Source organism: Trachemys scripta, chromosome 10 (assembly GCF_013100865.1).
Source record: "Trachemys scripta elegans isolate TJP31775 chromosome 10, CAS_Tse_1.0, whole genome shotgun sequence".
Lineage (NCBI taxonomy): Eukaryota > Metazoa > Chordata > Testudines > Emydidae > Trachemys > Trachemys scripta.
In genome coordinates this window covers 82,163,501-82,188,410 of record NC_048307.1, presented here as the reverse complement: position 1 = coordinate 82,188,410, position 24,910 = coordinate 82,163,501, and the positions used below count along the sequence as shown (strand labels likewise).

The window sequence follows — 24,910 nt, the reverse complement described above, 5'->3', positions numbered from 1 at the left end:
AGATTTATTTGGGCATAAGCTTTCGTGGGTAAAAACTAGGTTTTTACCCACGAAAGCTTATGCCCAAATAAGTCTGTTAGTCTTTAAGGTGCCACCAGATTCCTTGTTGTTCTTCCAGAAAGAGTATTTTATGTTTCTATATAATACCTCTGTCTGTATGCCGTGAACATAGCTCTAGGGGAGTGGTGTTTGTGCATTTATTATTTAGAAGGATGTCTCTGAGTGCAGGACAAGGGTCTGGAGACCTCTTGGCAGAAGTGCATTGAAGAACCCAAAACCCTATAAATGATTGGATGGTTTATACCTCTTACATTATTGTTACAGTTACGACATAGGTGCCAATGGTTTCATCATGAATCTGTTGACATCCCTATTATAATCAACTGCAGCGCTTCCAAAAGTACATTAGCCCCTCTTGACTTAAATGGGGCATTATAAGTCTCAGCCTGAGGCCAGGTCTACACTACCACTAACTTTGGTATAAACTTACATCACTCAGAGGTGTGAATAAGCCACCCCCCGCGCCCAGCAATGTAAATTGCACCGACCTAAGCACCAAGATGGACAGGGCTATGACATAGCTACCATCTCTCGCGGAGGTGGATTTGTTATGCTGACGAGAGAGCTCTCTCCCATCAACCTAGAGCGTCTTTACTAGACCTGCTACAGCAACGCAGCTACATCAGTGCAGCTGCACCAGTGCAGCGCTTCTAGTGTAGACAAGCCCTGAGATACAGTTTCTGCAGCAAAACGTAGCTATTATTGCATTTCAAAGCTGGTGCAGTGGTTAGACGTTGGTAAGCCAGCCGACCCTCGGACAACATAATGTTGGGCCCTGATCCGGGAAGTTGCTCTGCCCAGGAGCCCTGTGCACAGAGCAGCTCACAGGATTCCGTCAGATATTTACTACCAGCAGTCTCAGGTCGTCGATGGGAAGCTTTGAGTTATCCTTATAAGTAGGAGCTCACCTTCCTAAGCTTCATTTCATCATCCTTGAGGCTCTCACCCCATGAATAGCCACAGCGGGGATCGTTTGGTTTTCTCATGCGATACCTAGAAGAATGCAACACAACCCACGTGTGGTAACAAGCACTGTCATGTCAGCTATTTAGCACACACCCCTGCACCCCCCGCTCTCAGGAGTGAAAACTCTCATTAGAAAGTCATTAGAGCTGGGCCACATTTTTCCAAAATTCTAAATTTCAACAATTTTTTTCTAGTGTTCACCTTTTTTGACCAGCTCTAGAAAATACCCTTATCCAGCTTCTTTGCAAACTTTCTGTTTGGGTGTCAATCTTCAGTGTAGTGTCTGTCCGTTTGGAAGGATGAATTTGGTTTTAGGAACATCTTTTTACCCACCTTTAAGGACAAAGTCCTTAATGTCAGGGAGAAAGGACGATCTAGTGAAGAGATCACTGGCTCAGCCACAACCTTTGTGTCTGACCCCAGGCGAGTCATTTGATCTACGCTGGGCCTCAGTTCCCATCTGCAAAATGGAGATAATAGCAGTTCCCTACCTCAGCAGGGCCCTTGTGAGGTTAAAATCCAGTCAATGATATAAACCCCTCGGCTAACAATACCTAGCTCTTACATAGCATTGTTCGCCCACAGATCTCAAAGCGCTTTCCAAAGGACATCAGATCATTATCCTCATTTTACAGATGGGGAAACTAAGGCACCAAGGCAGCGTTGACTTGTAAAAGGTCACCCAGCAGTCCAGTGGGAGAACCAGGAATAATGTCCAGCTAATATAGCGATGAGATCTAGATCAGCTAGAAAAGAACTGACCCTGAACGTAACACGTAGCATGAATCTTGAAATCACTGCGTGGCTGTTATTTGGCAATGGAAGAAAAATTCCGCCCCCGTGGGTTAGTATTTATTCTACTTACAAAGCCTTAAGGAGGTACAATGCCAACCTGTACATGATGCTCTGCAAGATAGAGGCAAAGGGAGTAATGCCGATTCCAGCGCCTACCAGCACAGCATGTTCCGAGGTGAAGATCCTTCGCGTAGGTGTCCCATAGGGGCCGTCAATATAGCACTAAGAGAGAAGAAAGGCTGCAGTTTGGAGCCACACAAGATACATTTGCTTCAGTTTCACAGAGACGCTTCTCATTCTTTTTTTATCTAAAATAACCCTGCACTGGCAGGGGGACAGGTAACAGCCTAGGGTCTCACCCTGCATTCTTTGCACAGTCAAAACCCCCCCTGACTCAATAGGGGATTCAGGATTGAAGATCAGCATCTTAATGGAGCTTCTCTGCCTTTAATGGAAGTGGATGACTCTATGAACCACAAGGCAAGTGCTCTGCACCCAACGGGGTCATTTCTTTGAGGGCCTAGCTGAGAGCTGAGATTGCTGTGAAAGTCTGGCGTTGACATGGGTGCTAACCCTGTCTGACAATCCTGGCCATTGTGCTCCTGCACCTTCGTGGAAGGTAGGCAAGTCAGGGAGCTCAGCCCATCATTGTAACACCGTGGGCTCCAGCGGACCTTTGCTGTTTTACACCCGCTTGGGATCTGGCCCGGGATTTTTTTCTGAAAAATGTTTCAGTCGTTTTAATTATTTCTTTTCTTTCCAGCCTGGCGGTTTAGGCTGCGTCCAGTCTGGCTGCATCACATGCGCTAACAGAGCTGTAACTGTGAGATTTAATATCACTTCAGCTCAGCATGGCTGGCAGAAAAGATGGACACAAGAAGCTTTCTGGTGGGTTCTCCACCTGCCCAAAAATTCAGGGAGAAAACAATCAACTCAAAACATTGCAAAGCAATTGTTAGGTTGACTTTTCAGCCAGAAACAGCTGCGCTTTCTCTGTTTGGTGTAGACGCAGGGCCAGGAAAGTGCTCCGGCACCAGCCCAGCCACACCAGAGCTGTCCTTACCCATACGCAAACTATGCAGCTGCGAAGGGCACCAGGAAATCTGGGGCACCAAATTGCCCCAATTTTCCTGGTGCCCTACACAGCTGCGTGCTGCTCCAGCGGCCAGCCAGCCAGGAAAGCTGCCCCCGCCCCTGCTCTGCCCCTACCCCCCTCTTCCCCAAAGCCCCCACCCCTGCTCTGCCCCTACCCCCCTCTTCCCCAAAGCCCCCACCCCTGCTCTACCCCAGCCCCACCCCCACTCCACCCCTTCCCCTGAGGACTGCAGCAGGGGTCGGGGTCGGGTGCGCCTTGCACTCACCGGGCGGCAGGAAGTGGAGCGACCCGGCCCCGGCCCCAGCCTGCTCCGTGCTGCCGGCTCATGCTGGGGCGCGGTTTCCTCCCTTCCCCCCAAGCCCACTCCTGCCCCCAACAGACCTTGGGTGCAGCCCCCCTCCCCACCCACGGCACCACAATGTCTAGGGATGGTGGGGCCCATAGTCAGGTGAACAAGGAGGGGAACCTGAGGGAATGAGATTTACTTTAGCCCCGGAGTGGCACTGCTTGCGCACGTAAGGACTACTTACAACAGAAAGAACGTACAGGCCAGAGTCCTACTGCCCTGTTGGCTGGTGGGTCTTGCCCACGTGCTCAGGGTCTAACTGATCAGCATATTTGGGGTCGGGAAGGAATTTTCTCCCAGGTCAGATTGGCAGAGCTGTGGGGGGTTTTAACCTTGGGTCCTGGGTCACTTGTAGGTTTAAACTAGTGTAAATGGTGGATTCTCTGTAACTTGAAGTCTTTAAACCATGATTGGAGGACTTCAGTAACTCAGCCAGAGGTTAGGGGTCTATAGCAGGAGTGGGTGGGTGAAGTTCTGTGGCCTGTGATGTGCAGGAGGCCAGACTAGATGATCATGATGGTCCCTTCTGACCTTCAAGTCTATGAGTCAATGATCCTGCAACTGGCTCTGGGGTCTGTTTGCCCAGAGCCAACTGCAGGGGAGGCGCTTTAACCAGCCATGCAAAGGAGACGCTTACCTTGATATTACAAACTCTGTGATTCTCACTCAGCTTGGCAGAAACCTGTTACGTCAAGAAAACAATGTTACCAATAGTCAAGCAGATGACATTGTTCTCAGAATGTATTCCATCTTGAGCATTAAAGTCACCCTTACTCTGAGTATTAAAGTCACCCATAGATCTCCCAGTCATACTTATTGACTTCTTTCCAGTTTTTCCAGATTGGCGGAGACATTCATCTGGGTTATATCATTCCTGACCTACTCATTGCACCAGGAATAAGTCAAACACAATATGATTTTAGTGCTGCAAGAGTCACTTTCAAGGTAGGTGGCCATATACCCATTCTTCAGAGAGGGGCAACATAAAGTAAAGGTTTTCCATTTACAGTTCACGTTAATAAAAATTATCATTATCCAAAATGGAAAGGCCCATAAGTTTAGGGGGAAGATTTTCAAAGGCATTAAATCTCACCCAAGATGTCTGTGTAAATTATCCAGATTGTAATTGAATCAAAGGTTGATTCAAAAATGTAATTATTCAAATTCCCACAAATCATGCGTTAGTAGGGCCTGGGAGGGAATAAGAGATGTACAAGAATTTTGATCAGATTGACAACGGTAGGAGGTTCTCTGCTAACTGAGAGAAAAGATAATAGTTCAACAGCAACAGGGAGAGAAACTCATTAAAAATGGTGCATATAAATTCTTTATCTGTAATGACTACTCCTTCAGCTGTGACAGAATCAATATCCTGAGAGCTTTTCATATCAGATGATAAAAGCCAGTAAACGTGGTTCTCCAACTTCCTAACATTAGTATGATTTATATCTAATTTTGCTTTTTTTTTTTTCCCTTTAAAAAGAGAATGTGAATCTTTGCTGATTTTAAAGCAACTTCCTTTCTATTCCTTGTCTGTCTAAACTGGTCCACTAGTGACTACTGTATTACTACACATTTCAGCTTTGTAGAGGAATCTTTTCTAAAATTCACAATAAGAAATTCATTATTAAGCCACAGTAGCAAACACTGATAAAAAGCACAAACATCATCCAGTGTCTTCCTGTGTATTTTCTCTACAAAGGACAAAAGGTGAATGTCAATGGGAATTGTATGTGTCCACCCATCAGAGATTTCATGATTTGGGCCTTCATCCAGATCACACTTATGTATGTGTTTTAACAGTAAACACATAAAAAGTCACACTGAAGTCAATGGGAATAGTCAGATGCTTAAAATTAAACATGTGTAGGGTTGCAGGCTTGGAGCCTTACCTACTCCTCAGTACAACTTGGACTACATCACCCAGGACGCACCATGGTTTCCCCTCTTGCTGAGCCATCACATGACAGTGCATGATAGCTGTAGTCTGGCTATGGAACCCAGCCCAGAGTGGAGAATGGGGATACGAGACACCCAAACTGTAACCCCCCCAGGAGGCAATTCCACATCAACCGTTTTACTTTTTGTGGCCAAAAACCAAAGACACGGGATTTTTTGGATATCCAGTTTTTCAATGTAAAATAAAAATTTTCAACCAAAACAGATAATTTTAGCAAAAAAAATTTTAAGTCAAAACCCCAATTTTCTATCAAAAAAAAATATTTGGTGGAAAGGTTTGACCAGTCCCCAGTGGCCAGCATTTACACGGTCCTCTCCTCTTACTCATCGACGCCTTTCCTAAACGGGATCATTCATGCCATCCAGACGCAGCCCAGATGGGGCTGATGCAGAACCGCCTGAACCCAGGAGCCCTGGAAACATGTAATCAATGGTAAGTTGTCTAGCCAACAAATGAACGGCCTTTACTTCTCTGGCGTGTAGGCTCTCTTCTTCATCCCTTCTGGTGACGGTGATGTCAGCAGGTTCAGGGTCAGGGTACCTGGCGGCTTTGTAAGATGTCAGTTCAATTGTTTCATCCTTACTGGTGGCTACGGACGCCTCCGAACCGGATGAGCGGAAAAGATGTCCCTAGAACCAAATTCAAAGAAAACACTGTGAGCCATGTCACTGAGCTAAATGAAACTTTCTTCTCTTTATTGAAAGGAGCCATTTGATCCATCCAGGGCTTCTCTGCTTAGGCCCCAGGGCAGAAAGCAAGTCTAATGAGGGTTAAAAAATGTGTTGGGCCATGTGCTCGTGAGAAAGGAGGTAAGAATGCCCAACAATTTCATGAACTGTAACTAGATATGAAATTGTTGGGCATTCTTACCTCCTTTCTTACTACCCATATTATAGGGGACAACGTCCAGGACACAGATCTTCCTGCTTTTCTTACATGCACAAATCTGATGCCACGTGGGCAGCAGAATGTCGTGAGGATTGGACAGCAGCGAGATATAGAACCAGATCCTTAGCTCCTGTAAACTGGTGTAGCTCCATTCAAGTCAGTGGAGCTCTGCAGATTTGCACCAGCCTACGGTCTGTCTTATTTTTTCTAGAGGGAGTGTTTCCTAACGGCTAGAGCACTGGACTGGGATGCTGGAGACCTGGGCTCTGTGCCCAGCTCTGCCACTGGCCTGCTGGGTGATCTTGGGCAAGTCACTTCATGCCACTGTGCCTCTGTTTCCCCTTCTGCAAAATGGGGAGAATGGTACTGCCCTCCTTTGTAACGCACTGCGCTATCTGCTGATGAAGAAGCACTGTATAAGAGCAAGGGATTATTATTAGGCCTTTCAGATAATGGCCTGGTCTGTTTGTTTCAGGTTTCAGTATCACTGTGCTGCTTTCCAGTCACCACGAGCATGTAATTCACTTTCCATCTTGATGGTGTTTATTTTCGATTAGGGAAAATCAGCAAACCCATAAAGAATAGACAGAAAATCCCCATGAGAGAGCAGTGTGGGGGACTCCAACCTCAGCCCGGAAATGCTTTACAGCCCTATCCCTCTGTTGCACACTTCTTATCTGTACCCAGAAGCCCAGATCGGACCTACAGCACACAGGCTGTTTGAGAAACAGGAAGTAGGAATAACTCTACAGGAAGACACACAATTCCAATCTGAAACGGAGCGGTGACTGTCCCAGGTGAAGCATCCGATACTGAACTCTGTGGCGTGTTTTAATGAGCTAGCAGAGCCCTCTGTATGTCTGATACTAGGACATCAGCCTGAGAAACCCAGACATTTCTGATTCCACAAGCAACGGGCTTTTAGGTTCCTTGTAGCAACAGAATATTCGTACTTGTTTGGGTGTCCTCAACAGGAAGAAATGAACAGCCTTCGCACAGGGCAATGTGCCAGGATAAATACAGGCCGTGCCCCTCTCCCATCCCCAATTGGCACTGCCTAGTGGCAGCAGCAGGCACTATGGTACCCTAACGCATTTCACAGAAAAGCAAACTAAAGGCACTCCTCTTTTAAACTACAAAAAGTGATTCATAAAAATAATCCCCGTCCATGACAAACCTGGGTCCATTTGTGGTACCTCTGCTTTCTGAGATTTCTCATTAGCTGTCTGGGCTCCTGGCTGAGTGGTTCAAGCCACCTGACATATTCATAGAGTCTGTTGGTCCATTGTCCTCGTGATCTTATATGCAGCCAGATGGTATCTGTGAAATGAAGGCAGACGACGGTGAAATAAGAAAGAGCCTTGTATAAATATTCTGATGAGGGAATCATACAGCTGGTCTGAAACTTTCTCCAGGCAAGAAGCAGAGTGATACATTTTTAAATCAACAGGCCAAGTTCTTAGTCTCAGTTACACCAGTGAAAATCTAGAGGAATTTCTATGAAGTCCAGTGCAGTTACCCTGGATTCATGGAGAACAGATTTTGGCCCAACATTTAAATTAAGGCTGAATTCCAGGCTTTCAGACACACCAGAGGGAGTAACAAGGCTGCTAAGGAAAGCTAACCAAATAAACGTTCTGGCCATTTCAATTAGATCAGTCATCCAATATACCAGCTGGTGTCGCAGGATCCGTACATCAGATGATACATGTTATCCCTAAGATAGCCAGCCCCTTTCTGAGCACGGAATACACAGCAGCGTTTCGCTAATTGCAGGGAAATAAGTGATTTGGAGGAGACAGTTGTTTGGTCTTTGATTTTGCTCAGAGAAGCCACATTTCCCATGATTCCACCCAAGGGGGAAGGGCAGAGCTGCAGGGCAGGTGGAAATGTTCCCTTTTAGCAGGGACAGGGGAAGCAGAGGTGAGAGGCAGCAGCTGTGAAGTTATGCCCGTCTGCTTCTCCTTCCAGAAGTGTGGAGCTCGCGTCTGCTGGGCGAAGAAGATGAGGTGGAATACAAGTCCCAGCTCAGCACCGGGAAACCAGACACCAGGCTGGCAAAGAGCTTCCTTTCTCATGTGATTTAAAAAAACAACAACACACCTGCTTCTCGGCATGCCACAGCTAGAGCGCCTAATTAAATGATTCTTGGATATTGAATCAATTGCTTCAAATGTAGCCCGTGTGCTGCAAAATCTTGCTGCACCATACCAAATGGTCTCTATCTGCTATTTTATCATTCTAGCCTTTTTGTAAGTAACCATTCCGATTAAATAGCAAAATGGCGCAGTTCTGGTGTCCAGTATAACCACATACCTTGTTGTTCAGGAGCGCTGCTAATGGTGAAAGGATGCCACTCGTACTTGGCAATCGCTGGGATATTCAGGTAAACGTAGTCTCCTGGCTTGTAGTGGAAAAACTGTGGTCTCTTAATCACAAGATGAGTCACCTTGATTGAAATGAAAAGCCGAGAGGTAAAGAAACCCTGCACACTCTACGTTATTCTAAGCCTTTTCTACAGACATAGCTTCTCCAGAGCACAACTGCCTCCAATTTTGTGCCTGCAGTTTTGAGCATGCAAATAATTGTGGGCATATTTTACAGCATGCAGATGTCTAGCTACCTCTCTGTTGGCACAGCCAGGCCCTCTCAACTGCAGAAATGTGACCTATATCTGCTCCAAGCCTGCTTCCATGGAGAGGCCTCTCGGAATGGGTGCCCAGGCACTGGCCTTTGTGTAGGGTGACCAGATGTCCCGATTTTATAGGGACAGTCCCGATTTTTGGGTCTTTTTCTTATATAGGCTCCTATTACCCCCCACCACCTGTCCTGATTTTTTACACTTGCTGTCTGGTCACCCTACCTTTGTGTCAATGTTTGCTGAAAAGGCCCTATTAATGCTGACAGAGGATTGCATCACACAGATTGTTTCGTTATCAGACAAGTCAAGATGCAGGTCAAGAGAACGTCTTGACTGGCCAAATACTAAACCATGATTCTGTGCCATTTGTTGTGCTTTTCACATTGGCTTGTGCAGCAGTGACCCAAAAGAAGGGGTGGGGGGCAACTCTTTAGACACTTAAAATGGATCAATTAATGCTCTGGGCTACATAACATAAGGACCACTCTTGCACCAGCTGAAAGAATAATAACCCCTAGCTCTTAGCGGCAGGTCTCAGATCACTTTACAAAGAGGATCAGTAGCCACATGTTACAGAGGAGAAACTGAGGCACAGAAACTTGCCCAATGTCTGGCGAATAGAGACAGGAATTGAATCCAAATCTCCTGAGTCCTATGCTGGTGCTTTACCTACTATGCCACACTGCCTCCCTATTTGAGCATTGCCATTTCTAATTTCCATGAGTCTATGGGATGCTGCCATTCCAGCACGCGGCCATAATACACAGTAGACCGGGGGTCGGCAACCTTTCAGCAGTGGTGTGCCGAGTCTTCATTTATTCACTCTGATTGAAGGTTCCGCGTGCCAGTCATACATTTTAATGTTTTTAGAAGGTCTCTTTCTATAAGTCTATAATATAGAACTAAACTATTGTTGTATGTCAAGTAAATAAGGTTTTTAAAATGGTTAAGAAGCTTCATTTAAAATTAAATTAAAATGCAGAGCCCCCCCGGACGGTGGCCAGGACCTGGGCAGTGTGAGTGCCACTGAAAATCAGCTCGCGTTCTGCCTTCAGCACACGTGCCATAGGTTGCCTATCCCTGCAGTAGACAATCATCTGAGTTTGTCTTTTTAATACCTCTTTTGTCTCACTTTTCCTTCCTTTTCCCCTGGGTCACATAAGAATAGTTGTTGTTATACAGTGCTTTTCACCAGAATCGCCAAGCACTTTACAAATGCCAAAAGCGCCGCTGTGAAGTGGGGCGAGGATTTTTATTCCCATTTTAGGGAATAGGAAAGTGAGGCAAAGAGGGGTGAAGCAACTTCCCCCAGGTCATGCAGCAAGTCAGCAGCAGAGCTAGGAATAGACCCCCGTAAGCTCAATTTCCAATTCTTTATTTCACATCTCCCCCCCAGCCCCAGCGGTATTTTTAAAACGTATTCCCAGAAGTGGGTGTCCTTGGATCACTTTGGGAACAAACCTTTGATGGCAGGAGGTTGATTTCCACAATGTACAGCCCCCCGATGCGTGACACAGCAATGCCAATTGTCTTCTCCACCACGAACAGAAATCCAGGAACCACAAACCACTTCCAAAAATTGGGCCCATGAAGGACTAACAAAGCCCAGATGGAGATGTAGGACAGATGAGTCCAGTAGAAGACCTGCAGGTCACAACAATAACGGATCACTGGGGATACTGGCCTGTCGTCGGTGATGAACAGTAAGAGAGATTAATGAGGGCAGTGGTGGCAAAAGCTGAAGCCCAACTGTGGCTGTAGTTCAGGTAAAGTGTCACTAGTTTTCCATCATTTCTTTCCATCATTATTTGAGATACAGTAAGCTCCAACTCGGTTTTCCAGCCCAGCCAACAACGGCAGTGGACAGGTCTGGAAAACCAGTCATTCTTAGCAGTAGGGGGGGCCACATGTAGCTCTCCGTTATACTGGTGTCAATGGGAAACCTCCAGTTGCCATTCCTGGCCAACACAAGAGTAACCTAGGTCAGAACCTGCCCCAAGAGGCCCCTGGATTTATACAGGTGTAACTGAGAGGAGTAACTGAGGCCCTATTGCAAGTCTCAATATTCCTCCATTTCACCTGAACAGGCAAATAAGCCTAGGGACCATGTTATCACACAGGCCCCCCTGGAAGAGAGGGCACCCTACCTCTGTGGTACTGGGGGCCGTGCTTCCCAGACGGAGAGTCTGAGCAGGGCTCTGTGAAGATCTGGTTGTTGTGCACAGCAAGTTGGTGCCAGATACAGAGTAAATCAAAGCCCTTGCGAGCCCCTTAAGCACTGAACGCCCATCTGCGTTGGGCGGCTTTGCAGACAAGGAGCAATTCCCGCACTAACCGCCCCCATGCAGTGGGAGAAGCGTCACTGGATGAGAGTTCTTAACTTGGCCTTGCGAGGGATGTAATTACCTGAGTTTGTCTGAATTGCTGGGTTTTATTTCTTAACCCATTAAAGTGCTTTGTCCCCCACCCATCCCCTGCCCTTGTGAGCAGGTTTTTCCTGCTGTCTTTCTACGTAGGAGTTTGGCTGCATGGGATGCAGTTAAATGAACCCCTAAGATCAGCTACCAGTTTACTCAGCTCCGCATGGAGAGGGACTAACACGTTATCATCGTGCTGCGACTGGAATCGCTGTGGAAAGAAATGCATGAAAATGACCCTGGCAGAAAAGGGATGCAGAATGGGAAACACTGGGGCATATATGACTGCGCTGTAATGAAGGGGAACAAGCAAAACCAAACCCCACTTGCAGGTGCAGTTGGGGAGTACCTCAAAATGGCCGCTCTTCCGGACAAAGGTGCTGGAGCACACGAGCATCACGCAGATGAGCAGCTGCAGCGCAATCCCAGTGATGGAGGCGCTCCCGTGAACCCAGCCAATCCCGGGCCGAGTGGTGAACAGATATTCCCAAAGCGCGGGGCGATCTCGGGTCTGCGTCAGCCTGACTAAACACAGAGAAACGTGGGGCTGCGGAGCAGCAGCGGCCACGGGGATTAGCGCTTTCCACAAGGAGTACGGGATCAACAAGGGGATACTGGGCGTCCCAACGTGGCCATGAACTCCTCGGAGCTGCGGTCCCTGATCTGTTGATTTGTCTGTAAAATGCCACGCACACCTCGGATGCAGTGTAACTCAGAGATACAGGGCCCATGTACCCAGGTCTCCCATAGAGGAATATTAACCCTTCTTTGACCAAAAAAAGCTTGGAGGGCAATGGAATACAAAACAATCCTTTGCCTTACTGGGTTGTGGTCCTGGGACCCCATGGCACTAAACCTGTTTTCTCTCCAATGTCTTGGAGCCGGCATTCCAGTCGCAATCATGTCTCCTTTCTTTGTATTTATTAATAAAATATATTGTTTATGAAAAAAAAAAACCTACACCCCACTCTCCCACAAAGTACCTCAGGGGTGCCCTTATAAATCAGAGGAAGTTGAAGTCAGGATTTCTGACTGATTTGTCCTAAAGCAGGATCATATTCCACAACTTGCTCCAAACGTGGGTTGTCAGCAGGGACTGAACCCAAAACCTTGAGCACTTGAGCTGAAGAGAAACTCCTTTAGCTGGTAACAGTAGAAAGCTCTTAACCTCATATCAGGGGAAGCCACTAGAGGGGGACAACGCACAATGAACCAGTGGATTACGTACAGCTCCAATCCCTTCCTGTCTCACATACACTTCTACCTTAGCTGAAACCTTACACAATTATTAGCAATGGGAAGAGTGAAATCAAAATGCTGAGCTGATCTTACAAGCGAGACCTGCCTTAAATCCATTGCTCCCCAAACTTTTGAAAGCTGACCCCCCCACCCTTTAGGAATATGGAATCAATTTTGTTCCTTCAGTCTCACCGTATCTCATTAAAGGCCTGCTCTTGTTAAATGTATATATCTTCTATGCCCCCTATGCCCTCCCCCGGATAGTCCTTAGAACCCCCCTCTACTTAAGGACATGCTGGAGCAAGCTTTATAATTCTTCCTCTCTTTTCTTACATCCTTTGATGTGCTGTTAAATAGTTAAAAAGGCTGACATTTAAAGAAGCTTTATTATTGATATCCAAAATGACCGGGGCAAATCACACCTCAGAGCTATTGTTTTAGGCTCTCTGCAGACTCAGGCAGATGTTGCTACGTCAATTACACTCAGGGCAGTTCCCGTATCAGAGCTATTGTCTCAGGATCTCTTTAATTCAGGTAGAACAAGGCTACACTGGTTATCCGTGAGTCATGTTTTGAACGGTTTCTTTGCAGCCATAACACATAGAGACCAACTTTTTCGTTAAATAAAAGTTCAGACCCTGGAGAACAACGAAGAGATTTGTCTGCACCCTGCTGGCTGGTCCTTCATGTGCCCAATTCCCCCCTCCCCAGAGGGTGCATCCCATACTTTAGGAAATGCTGCTTTATCAAGTCTGTATTTAATGTAGATTTCAATCCTTGGTTTTTTAGTAGCTGATGTTCTTTAGAGTGAAAGAGGAGTTGCCATTTTCCATTTTAATAATTGATGGTTTTTCCTCTTTAGATTTGCAGCGTACGTTAGAAGAATGGTTGCATGAGCAAAGCGTATTGCAAAGAAAAGAATCGTAGAATTATTGCATGGGGGTATGGGCAAGCAGAGGGTTTACTACTCACCAAAGTTCCCCACATGTGCTCCGGTGTGAACTGCTGAGAGCGCCCCCACCACATACCCCACGAGCTGGTGGAAGATGACGTTTTGGTCTAGTGGGAAAACTTTCGCAACCCAGGTAGCTCGCAACCACGTCAGGCAACGGCGCAGCATGAGCACCTTTGAAAACCGGACGACAGGGATAGTCACGCCTCGCTGTTACAGCCCTTTCCATCAGGACACAGAGCCATAGAGTTTAAGGCCAGAAGGGACCAGGTCTGACCTCCGTGCATCATAGCCTCTAACTCCTCCCAACACACTTACTTCAAAGCTCTTTGCTAAGGTGAGTGAGTAACATCATCCTGACAGGACAGAAGGGCAAACCAAGGCCCAGAGATGTAAAAAAACTGGCCCAGGGTCACAGTCAGGACTTGAACCCAACTCTCCTGAGTTCCAGCCCAGTGCTCTTCTCATGAGGCCATCCTACCCCTCTTGACCTTTGAGTAACAGCTAAAGAAGACCAGAGGGATGTCTGTGTGCTGGCTGCTCTGGGGCGAGGCCAGTCCTGGTTTTACTTGCTCTCGCAGAGCTCATATCCTTCTTCCTGTTTGTTAGTCTTTAACTTTTTATTTTTAACTTCAATGGTCTGATTCCGCAGCAAGTGACACGACCACGCATTCCATTTCCTGCCATGGCAAAGAGCAGTTTGGCCGGCCCAGTGAGTTCCACGGAGGAGGAGCTGGCGGAGTAATTCCCGGCTTGGGTAGACGTACCATGCTAGCTTTGGTCGAGCTAGCGCGCTTAAAGTAGTAGTGTAGCCACAGCTGTAGAGGTGGCAGGACAGCCCTAGGTACGTCCTCGGGGCAGCTAGCTTCCCTGACACCAGGCAGCTGCCCCGAGGATGTACCTAGGGCTCTATTTTTAGCTCCATTAGGGTACGTCTACACTACCCGCCGGATCGATCCCCGATCGCTCTGCCGTCGACTCCGGAACTCCACCGTGGCAAGGGGCAGAAGCAGAGTCGACAGGGGAGCGGCGGCCGTCGATTCCGTGCCGCGAGGACACGAAGTAAGTGATTCTAAGTCAATCTAAGATACATCGACTTCAGCTACGCTAGTCTCGTAGCTGAAGTTGCGTATCTTAGATCGATCCCCCTCCAGTGTAGACCAGACCTTAGCGTTAGCACGGCTCTACACAAACTGGAAATGATGCCTACAGTTCCAGTGTGGACATGCCTTATGATTCTTCCAACTGAAGTGTTGTCGGAGTAGCGAGAATGCAGTCCTGCAGGGTCTGTCCTGCGTCTGGTACTAGTCAATATTTCCATTCATAACTTGGATAATGGAGTAGAGATTAGGCTTATACAATTTGTGGATGACACCAAGTTGGGAGGGGCTTCAAGCTCTTTGGAGGTCAGGATTAGAATTCAAAACAACCTTGACAAATTGGAGAATTAGTCTGAAATCAACAAGATGAAATTCAATAAAGGCAAAGTACTTGTCTTAATGATTGCCAACATTTGCCCTTTTGAACAGAAGCAAAGCAAAACTGCTGCATGCCCCATAGAAAAAGCAAGCATTACGGCAAGAATCCTCTCTCCCTTAGAAATCCTATTTCCTGAGTGCAGGTGGGGTGAAAGGGAATAACTGGCCAGGTGGTAGTGCTGTTGGAAAGAATCTGGGGGTTACAGTGGATCACAGATTGAATATGAGTCAACGATGTGATGCAGTTGCAAAAAAGACGAATATCATTCTGGGATGTATTTACAAGAGTGTCCTATGTAAGACATGGGAGGTGATTGTCCCTTCTCTACTCAGCCCTTGTGAGGCCTCAGCCAGAGTACCGCATCCCCCTCTGGGCACCATACACAAGGAAGGATGTGGACAAATTGGAGAGAGTCCAGAGGAAAGCAACCAAAATGATCAACAGTTTAGAAATCCTGACCTGTGAGGAAAGGTTAACAAAACTGGGCATGTTTAGGCTTGAGAAAAGAAGACTGAGGGGAGATCTGAGAACAGTCTGCAAATACATTAAGGGCTGTTCTAAAGAGGGCAATGAGCAATTGTTCTCCATGGCCACTGAAGGCAGGACAAGAAGTAATGGGCTTAATCTGCAGCAAGGAAGATGTAGGTTGGATAGTAGGAAAAACTTTCTAACCATAAGGGTAGTTAAACTCTGGATTAGGCTCCCAAGGGCGGTGGTGGAATCCCCATCACTGGAGGTTTCTAAGAACAAGTTGGACAAACTCCTGTCAGGGCTGGTCTAGGTCTGCTTGGTCCTGCCTCAGCGCAGAGGGCTGGACCCGATGACCTCTCTGGGTCCCTTCCAGCCCCACATTTCTACGATTCCGTGATTCACTCTTCTAGAGCACCTGCCATGCAAGCACTACCCTCAGCCCCTTGTGACCCCTGATTCACGCACGAACCCTCCCACAGTGTGACCGTCCCCCTCTGCCAGGAGAGGCGCAGGACTCACCCCAAGGAACGTGCAGTTGAAGTTCAGACACTGCCCGCAGCCTTTCGCCACCATGACCCAGCCCCCGAGAGGCGCGTGCCGCAGAGCAGCCAAGGTGAAGAGGAGGGTATTCAGGCACAGGTAGCCACCCATGAAGAGCAGTTTGCTCCTGTTGTTGTGCCAGTAGGCTGGGGTTAAGTAGCGCGGCGTGTGGCTCTTCCGTTCGGCTGTCGGGGGCTTTAGCCAGTTCGCGGCACTGTTGGAAAGGGAGGGAACACGAAGGGAAGAGGTTTGTTACAAAGCAACCGGCTCCCGCGCTCTGCAGCTGTGAGAAGAGCACTGGGAAAGGTGGGGGAGGAGGTGGCCCTGCACCCACTCTCCAAGGGGAACTCCCAGGGGTGCCCGTGACAGCAGCTGCAGGATGCCCTCCTTTGAGTTTCGACTGCCGATAGCGTTCCTGCCAGTGCAGGCCCCTGAATCAGTGCATACCTCTGCCCATGGCGAGCTCCTTTCCCAACCAGCACTACCTGCCCCCAGACTTTACACCTCCATATAATCCACATAAAACTAAGTCCCTGGCCATACCATCAAACAGCCTCCAGCTCCAGCTTACAACCAGCACGATATTAACCCATCCAGATGGGTCATCGAGCAGGGGGCAGCTGTCAAATACATGGGCAGTGTCCCAGACAGGGCTGGAGGAGGCTTGTAAGATGTGGACGCTTGTAGAGCAGCAGCGGCTGCCATGTTTGGGGCCCTTCAGCGGCCTTGGCGGGGCAGTCGTGACATCACGTTTGCTACAAAGCTGCCGATCTACAGAAGCCCAGTTACACCAACTCTGCTGTATGGACACGAAACATGGGCGCAGAGGAGGGCTGAAGATCACCAGATTGACGTGTTCAATTCTCGTCGGCTCCTGCTCCATGTCAAATGGCAGGACAAACTCAGCCACAAGGATATTCAAAGCCAAACCCAGCAACCGCCTCCATCAGCGGTTTCAGCGGCTTGGCTGGTATGGACATATTATTAGAATGGAAGACCAACGAATTCCAGCGTGTATGTACCAAGGAATGCTGCTACACAGCCAGTGACCAAGAGGGCACCAAAAGCTTCAGTGGCACAACAAGATTGTATATTCGGTTTCTCTCCAGCACTGGCAATCAGACCACCTTAAACATCTTGCCAGAGATGGATCCGGGTGGCACTAGATTTGCAAGAAGGCCATGTCCCTTTGAAATTTGCCAAGATGATGATGATGACTCCATGCCCCCACATGTTGGTGCTGGTCTTCCTCCTTTGCACCACCTTGAGCATATCATACCTCTGGGACCCTCTAGATGGACTGAGAGCAGTAAAAGCAGTATAAACGCTGGGTGCATTTGGCCTGAGCTCTTGGTTTACCGACTGGAACGTCCCCTGGGCTGCTCTGCTCATGCAGTGCACTACTGGCTCCTAGATGAATCAGGATTGGTGGAGGAGGATTTGGATAAAGTTACTGGAACACAAACCCTCCTTCCCGTGGGCTGTAATGGCCACAAAGGTGGGAAGTGGGACCCTACAATAAATGGACAGCTGGAGGCACCCTGAAGTCCCAACTTCTTGAAGCACAGAAAGTGGAAACGCAGCTGGAAGCCACTAACAGGAGGACACCAAATAGGTGGAGATGATGTGCCTACATCATTCCACAATGCCAGAGAAGGGTCAACGTCCCTCACTTAATGCTGATTAGGTGGAAGCAGGAGATTCGCCTTATGGAAATAAGAGTGAGAGGTATCCCCTGGGGCTCCTCACATTCTGAAGGCATCTCCACTGAAGAATCCATTGATAGAGGGGAACCATCCTGAAAGATACCGCTACCCTCGGCTCTCGGTGGGCCTTTAATTGTACAGATTAGGAGGAGAGTCAATTGTGATGTGTAATGTCTAGAACACTGCACTATTTTAGTCCCTTTCACATTCTGATGGTTCACATGGCAAGACTCACTCCTGGCCTCTTCTCCTCCAGGAAGAGCATTTCAAAGCACACGACAAGCAGCATTTCTGAGATGCTATCGTACTCTTCATTTCATCAGGGAACGCTCACAGCACCTCGCAAGATCTTAGGCCCTTCATTTTTAAACATCACTGCCCTGTTCTGATTGTTCGTCCAGCACTGACGCAGCACGGAAACTGGTGTCCGGTTTCTCACACTGGGCATCTGTAAGCGAGTGTCAGAAAAACATGCCAGCTCCCAGCTAGATGGCTGCTGCCAGCAGTAGACTCAAGCAGACCAAGTCTCTGTAGCTGGAGTACAGCTCGGAGGGCGTCTTGCCATGAGACTGTTCAAGAAACCCCGCTGCGGACAGAAGGGATGCAGCTTCCTTTAAGTGTGCTGTTTCTCAAAAATCACCCCCAGGCCTTGGACGGGATCCCAGGCCTCGTGGTCTCCTGATGGGGAAGGGTTTGGTAGATTCGTGGAAGAGGGACACTTCATCGCAAAGGGAAAAAATAAAAAGCACCCATCCACGGCTAGGCCGCTGTGAGCATAAATAACGATATTGAAGGAGCCTGTGAAATCGGGGAAGAACAAGGCGCTAACAAGGAAAATGGAGTTCTAATATACAGCGCTGATTAGGAACCCAGAGGGGCCTGTCAAAGCCATTATACTAGGGATAAAATACCTTATGGTTAAGTTCTCCATGACCTCTGGAAAGCGTTCGAGTTCCTCCCTGAGTTCCTCAAAAGTGATGGAGCCACTGTTGTCTTTGTCGGCTGACTCAAAAAGAGCCAGCGTGAGGTCATCCAGTTTCTCCTCTGGCAAGGATATTGCGCTCTCCTTCAGACATGATTTCAGGACTGTGCGCAGTTCATCTGGGTCAATGGAACCACTGCCTACGGTGAGCAAGAATTTACATCTGACACAGATTAAAGTAATAACACATTTGCTCCTGTGTTACCAAGACAACAAAAGGATATACAACAGCTAGTGAACCGGTTTATGAAAACCCTGGGTGCTTTTAGTTTTATCTTCCCCTTGGATACAGAAACAGGCTTCCTTCCTTGAACTCAGGATTTTCATTGGGAAATTGTGCCCCGAGGGTAAGGTTGGCTAATTGTTGATATATTAGGGAAAAAATTGGTTTAATTTAGATTAAGTAGTGAGTGATCTACGTGAAACAACTATTTTGAGTGTGTGAATTCCAATTTTGATTGACAACGTTCACCATTATGAAATCCACACAGACATGCTTAACTGGCTGCAAAATGTAAAGTCAAATTAGCTTGGAAAGTGATTTGATTCTTAGTTTTGTGGCAAATCCTTTAAGCTCAATTAGGTCAGAGCAGAAAATACTGGCAGGGCAGAACTGGGACGTTTATTTTGCTGATGTTTTCACTTTTCCTAGCCTGTAGATAAACCAACATTTCACATGTACCAGAATTTCAATACTAGACCAAACAAAAAAAGCATGACCCTCAAAACTAAACCTTTTTGCAAATTTCAAGTTGCGGCAGGTATGTTTTGGAGTCAGATCCCTAGCTTCAAACCTGCCCCTGTGGTTTTGATCAAACCATACACTATGAATATTTGCGAACAAATATTTTTTTGTTAGCAAAATACTTTTTATTGTCTTTGATTGTACTTGTTCTTCACTGAGTGTGTTTAAATACTGTGTAGAAATAATTAAAATAGTCATGGGTGCAATCAGCCCGTTAATGAATCTCTTTCTCTGTGTACCGAAATCAGAGGTGTGACTGCAGCGTGTGTAGACATCCCCAAGCTAGCTTTCACACAGCTTGCGCCAATAACAATAATAATGATGCTCTGGCAGCAGGGGCTAGCCACCTGAATACACATCCAGAGTCCTGCATGGACTTTGTACAGCCCGTGCAGCCACGGCTTCACTGCTATTGATGGGGATGGCTATGCATGCCACTGTCACACCTCTGATTGCGGCATAGGCAGACCTCTCTCTCTGGCCCAATTAATATTTAATTATTTATACAGAGCGGAACAGCTCCAACAAGACAGATTGGGAGGGAGTCACCCCATAATCCAGTGGTGAGAGTACTCAGCTGGGAGGTGGCAGATCTGGGTTCAAATCCCTGCTCTACCTCTAGCAGAGTGAGGATTCGAGTCTGGGTCTCCCACGTCCTGGTGAGTGCTGCAGGCAATGTAGTAAAAGGGGGGGGGGACCCACCTGCCCTGGCTGTATTCTGTGTGGGCTCTGATCCATTAGATGTGCTCTAAGGGGGTCTCTGAGCATACGACCCGATCAGGCCCCACAAGTGCGATAGGATAGATGAAGGAAGGCCTCGTTCGAGAATCCCCCTGGGGCTGAGGTGAGAGTGAGGGGCTGAGCTGCGTGGCGGTGTCAGGACTGAGGTGGCTGCGCATGTGCCCCATGACAGATGGCGGGACCGAGGGGCCTTTATGAATGGACATAGGGACTTAGGCAGCAGCTCTGATGAGCTAACGTTTGGACTTAGGTGCCTATCGCAGCAGTGAGGTGTGTAAGTCCCCCTGGTGAATCTAGCCCTAACGGCTTGGCTCCTGTCTAGGGTAAGAACATACCGAGGTAGAACTTACAATTGGAGCTAGTTTAATTGCTGCCTTTTAAGGGTATTTTTGAGACCTTCATCACAGATGGGGAAGATTGAAAAGTCACGGATGGCAAAGTTGAGCTTGATAGATGGTTTAGAAGTGTCCATTCCGGATACTTCTCAGCCAGATTGATTTAATTCAGGAGGAGACGTCTATGTTGTGCTGGAAGAGGACAAAGCTGGCGCTGTAGAATATTAGACAATGGCTTCAGCTGAGTGGTCCGATTCGTATAAATCTATGCTAATGGCATGTTCCCCCACCCATCTTTAAGAAGGCGGAAGCACTCTCATGCTCCGGAGGACAGCAGCATTGATATCCAAATGACAAGGGGGGGTAAGTAAATTCTTCAGAATCTTACCATCTACATCGTAAACTTGGAAGAGGAATCTTAGCTTGTCCGTTTCGTCTCCATGTATGAGAAGGTTCAAGGCTTTGAGTAACTCATCTAAACTAATGGTTCCACTCCCGTCAGAATCAAACAATGCAAAGAACCTTTCAGCGAAGAAGGACTACAGAAAGGAGAACAAATATTTTCATCAACATTTAAGGGGTGCTCCTTATAAACCCAAGCCAGAAGTCTTCCATTAACATCAATGGAAATTTTGGCTTAGTAAGGGCTGAATATCATGGTGATTAGCAACCTTACAAAAAACTAGTCAGACAAAAAGACTGAGACTTAAAGATTTAGCCCTAGTCTTTCACCTGTGGTTTCCATCACTGCTAACAATATATAATGAGTACTGTGGATCAAAGCTCTTTGTAACCCTTCTGCATTAGCCCCTCCATTCTATTTTTAAGCTTCACTTTTCTAATTAAGACAGGATAACAACAGACCACAGACCCATTTTAATCTGCCAGTATTGTTTTGCACTAACTACTGACAAAAGGGTGAAGTCTAATAATACCTCTAGTCTGAGCTCACATCTGGCTATCTGAACAGAAACACAGCAGATCATCAGCCAAACTCCCCCCAAGCCCCAAAGAACTTGCCTCTTTCACTTTCAGAGCAGTTTTGAATTCTTCCAAGTCAATTTCTTTATCTTCCCCAGCGATGCTTTCAAACTGCTTCGTTACCCACTCAAGCCATTGGGTGTCATCGTCTATACTCATTGTGCTAGGAAATCAAAAAAGGCACTGTTAAACACTGTCATTCCAACTTCATGTTAATTGCTCAGATTTAGAAATGCCTTATTAGGCACATAAGAGAGACAAGGTGGCTGAGGCAATATCTTGTATTGGACCACCTTCTGCTGGTGAATGAGACGAGCTTTCAAGTTACACAGAGCTCTTCTTCAGCTCTGTGAAATGTACTCAGAGTGTCACAGCTAAATACAAGGTGGAACAGATTCTTTAGTGTAAGTACAACAAAGAGTCTGGTGGCACCTTAAAGACTAACAGATTTATTTGGGCATAAGCTTTCGTGAGTAAAAACCTCACTTCTTCGGATGCAACTCATGCTTATGCCCAAATAAATCTGTTAGTCTTTAAGGTGCCACCAGACTCCTTGTTGTTTTTGTAGATACAGACTAACACGGCTACCCCCTGATACTTTAGTGTAAGTATTTAACACTTATTATAAGAGACCATTCAAGGTGAAGTGGTCTGTTAACAACTCTCCAGTTATAGGACAAAGAAGTGGGGTTAGTAGGTTACAGATTGTTGTAATAAGCCATAAATCCAGTGTCTCTGTTCAGTCCATGATTTTTAGTGTCTAGCAAAGTTATAAATTCAGGTTCCCAGGTGCATCTTTTGAAGGTATTGTGCAGCTTTCCTTTGAGGACGAGCCCTCAGAGGTCAGATATGCAGTGACTGTTTTGTGAAAGGTGTTTGCCCCTGAGTGTTTTTCTCTTGTATCATTTCTCTGTGTGAGGATGTGTCTGGTTTCACCCACATAGTTGTTATTAGGGCATTTAGTGCACTGGATCAGACATATAGCAGTAAGGGAACTGTTTTGGGAATTGATAATGCTTTGGGAATTATATTTCAATATCTTGCTATCATTGGTGTTTCCCCCAGGCCTCTGTTAAAACAGCAGGTACAGCTGTCCAGCCAGTGCCAGTCTCCTCTGTGTCCAGACCCAGTTTCTTCTCCTTCCAGGTCCCAGTTCCAGTCTCTCCCCACTGCCCCATGGTCCTTGTCCACTACTCCCTCTGCTATGCCCTGCACTCCATTTGCCTCTTTTATCTTCTGCATTTGAGTCAAGCTGTGTTCTCCTCCACACTGCTTGAGTGCCAGCATGGGGAGCATTGGGAGTACAATAGAAACCATCTCACTGCTCTCAATTCCTGTGCCCAGGACCAGAGCAGCCAGGAGCAGCAATTGCAGGCAATACCCTGCTCAGCCCCTGCAACCATGGGCTGGAGCATGCTCAGTATAGATGGAATCTTCGAAGAATTTAGCTGCCAAACTCTAACATGTCTCTACTGTGCATGTGCAAACTGAAACTGTTCAAAAGCTAGTAACTTGGCCAGATTTGGCATTTTTTCCAGGGAACAGCAAAAATGCACATCCCCAGAACAGGCCAAATTTCAGGCCCCTACCACAAAACCCAGGGGTGCTAAAGGTTTTCAATGAAACTGCTATAGGAATTTTTTTAACCTGGGCAAAATAATGTATTTTTCCCTAGTCTTGTTCTCAGAAATGGCAGAACCATTTTTGCTGAAACTTAAAAAATAAAAAAATCAGACCGAGGCAGAGACCTGGCATGCAAAACTTCAGCCCAAATGGTTAACATTTGGTAAAGTTACAAGTAACTGAAAACAGGGTTTTATAATGGGAAGTATCAAGCAACCTTAACTACCAGGCAGCATTACCAGCTTTACTTATCATAAGAACATAAGAATGGCCATACTGGGTTAGACCAGTGGTCCATAAAAACCGGAAAGAGACAGCAGTCAACAAGTCATTTCAATATTGTAAATCAGCCCATGTGTCATGTTCTATTAAACTAAAACCCTTCCAGATCCCAGATCCCATTCTTACCCCTGCAGGAGTCAGCCAAATAGGGATCATCATCAGAGTTCTACATTCCTCCTGAGAGGCTCTTCCAATAATATATCAGGTATTTTTATATCCAGTTTATATGCGTGTGAAAGAGACACACACAAACTAAGTATAAAATACTTGACACAGCTACATAGTTTTTATATACTATATTATAAAACGATCTATAAAGACTTTTAATTTATGATTTCACACGTTTCCTGACTCATGTCCACTTATTCTATCATGTTAAATTGTAGCCTCGTTATTCTGTTGCCTCATTGTATTTAAAATGTAGCTGACCACAGCTGTTTATGTTATTCTTTTAATTTCCTTTATTTTACATCGCTGGCTCTATTAAACTGTCTAACCTTGAAAACTGCGCCCTGCCAAACTCAGTAAAGAGCTCGTACTCACACTGTGTTTCAGTCCTTATTTACTAGCCGTCAGGAACACATGGGGAAGTGTCTTTTTCATGCTGCAACCTTTATTCAATTTTTGAACAAATCCTACTTGTGAGGCAGTAAACTGTGACTAAATTGGGGGGAGGTTGCCATGGGAATGTCAGAACCAGAAACCAGATAGTAAACCACTTGCACTTTACTATGAACTGATGTAATAGGCACTTCAGGTCCATGTGTGACAAGCCAGTTAGTTTAGAAAGTAAAGTGCAGCTCACGCAGCAAGGGGTATAGTTTCACTTCATCACTGGCGTGGAGGCAGCAAATCTCATTTGGAAGGCTCCCTCTGTTTACTTAGTTATTTAAAAACTCAGTAAGTTGGCAAGCTGACACACTACGGTTTGTGCAATCAAGGAAAACTCCAGGCCAAATGCAAACATGGCAACAGACAAGGTCAGCTCCCACACTGCTGTCCTGGGCAACACAGCATGGGGAGGAGGCGAGCAGCCCTCAGTGGTGAAAGAACAGGTTAAGGACTATTTAGAAAAGTTGGACATGCACAAGTTCATGGGTCCAGATCTAATGCATCCGAGGGTGCTGAGGGAGTTGGCTGATGTGATTGCAGAGCCATTGGCCATTATCTCTGAAAACTCGCGGCGATCGGGGGAGGTCCCGGACGATTGGAAAAAGGCAAATATAGTGCCCATCTTTAAAAAAGGGAAGAAGGAGAACCCGGGGAACTACAGACCAGTCAGCCTCACCTCAGTCCCTGGAAAAAGTCATGGAGCAGGTTTTCAAGGAAACCATTTTGAAGCACTTGGAGGAGAGGAAGGTGATCAGGAACAGTCAACATGGATTCACCAAAGGCAAGTCATGCCTGACCAACCTGATTGCCTTCTATGATGAGATAACTGGCTCTGTGGATATGGGGAAAGCAGTGGATGGGATATATCTTGATTTTAGCAAAGCTTTTGATACTATCTCCCACAGTATTCTTGCCAGCAAGTTAAAAATGTGTGGATTGGATGAATGGACTATAAGGTGGATGGAAAGCTGGCTAGATTGTCGGGCTCAACAGGTAATGATCAACAGCTAGATGTCTAGTTGGCAGCTGGTATCAAGCAGAATACCCCAAGGG

The 24,910-nt window shown here is 46.7% G+C and overlaps 1 protein-coding gene across 1 annotated transcript in view; it reads right to left on the bottom strand.

Annotated features, from left to right (window-relative positions):
- The window catches only part of NOX5 (NADPH oxidase 5), a 26,950-nt gene extending 3,080 nt beyond the window's left edge, over nucleotides 1-23,870 (bottom strand). Inside the window, exons 1-14 of the mRNA XM_034783921.1 lie at nucleotides 23,789-23,870; nucleotides 21,380-21,503; nucleotides 20,748-20,898; nucleotides 18,468-18,678; nucleotides 15,830-16,064; nucleotides 13,381-13,534; nucleotides 11,519-11,694; nucleotides 10,214-10,396; nucleotides 8,428-8,560; nucleotides 7,289-7,431; nucleotides 5,691-5,852; nucleotides 3,901-3,945; nucleotides 1,919-2,043; nucleotides 969-1,053 (exon numbers count right to left, since the gene is read on the bottom strand). Of these exons, the coding sequence (XP_034639812.1) occupies nucleotides 969-1,053; nucleotides 1,919-2,043; nucleotides 3,901-3,945; nucleotides 5,691-5,852; nucleotides 7,289-7,431; nucleotides 8,428-8,560; nucleotides 10,214-10,396; nucleotides 11,519-11,694; nucleotides 13,381-13,534; nucleotides 15,830-16,064; nucleotides 18,468-18,678; nucleotides 20,748-20,898; nucleotides 21,380-21,499 (1,923 nt within the window). The 5' untranslated portion in view covers nucleotides 21,500-21,503; nucleotides 23,789-23,870. The remainder of the gene's footprint in view (nucleotides 1-968; nucleotides 1,054-1,918; nucleotides 2,044-3,900; nucleotides 3,946-5,690; nucleotides 5,853-7,288; nucleotides 7,432-8,427; nucleotides 8,561-10,213; nucleotides 10,397-11,518; nucleotides 11,695-13,380; nucleotides 13,535-15,829; nucleotides 16,065-18,467; nucleotides 18,679-20,747; nucleotides 20,899-21,379; nucleotides 21,504-23,788) is intronic.
- Nucleotides 23,871-24,910: the final 1,040 nt, after the last annotated feature.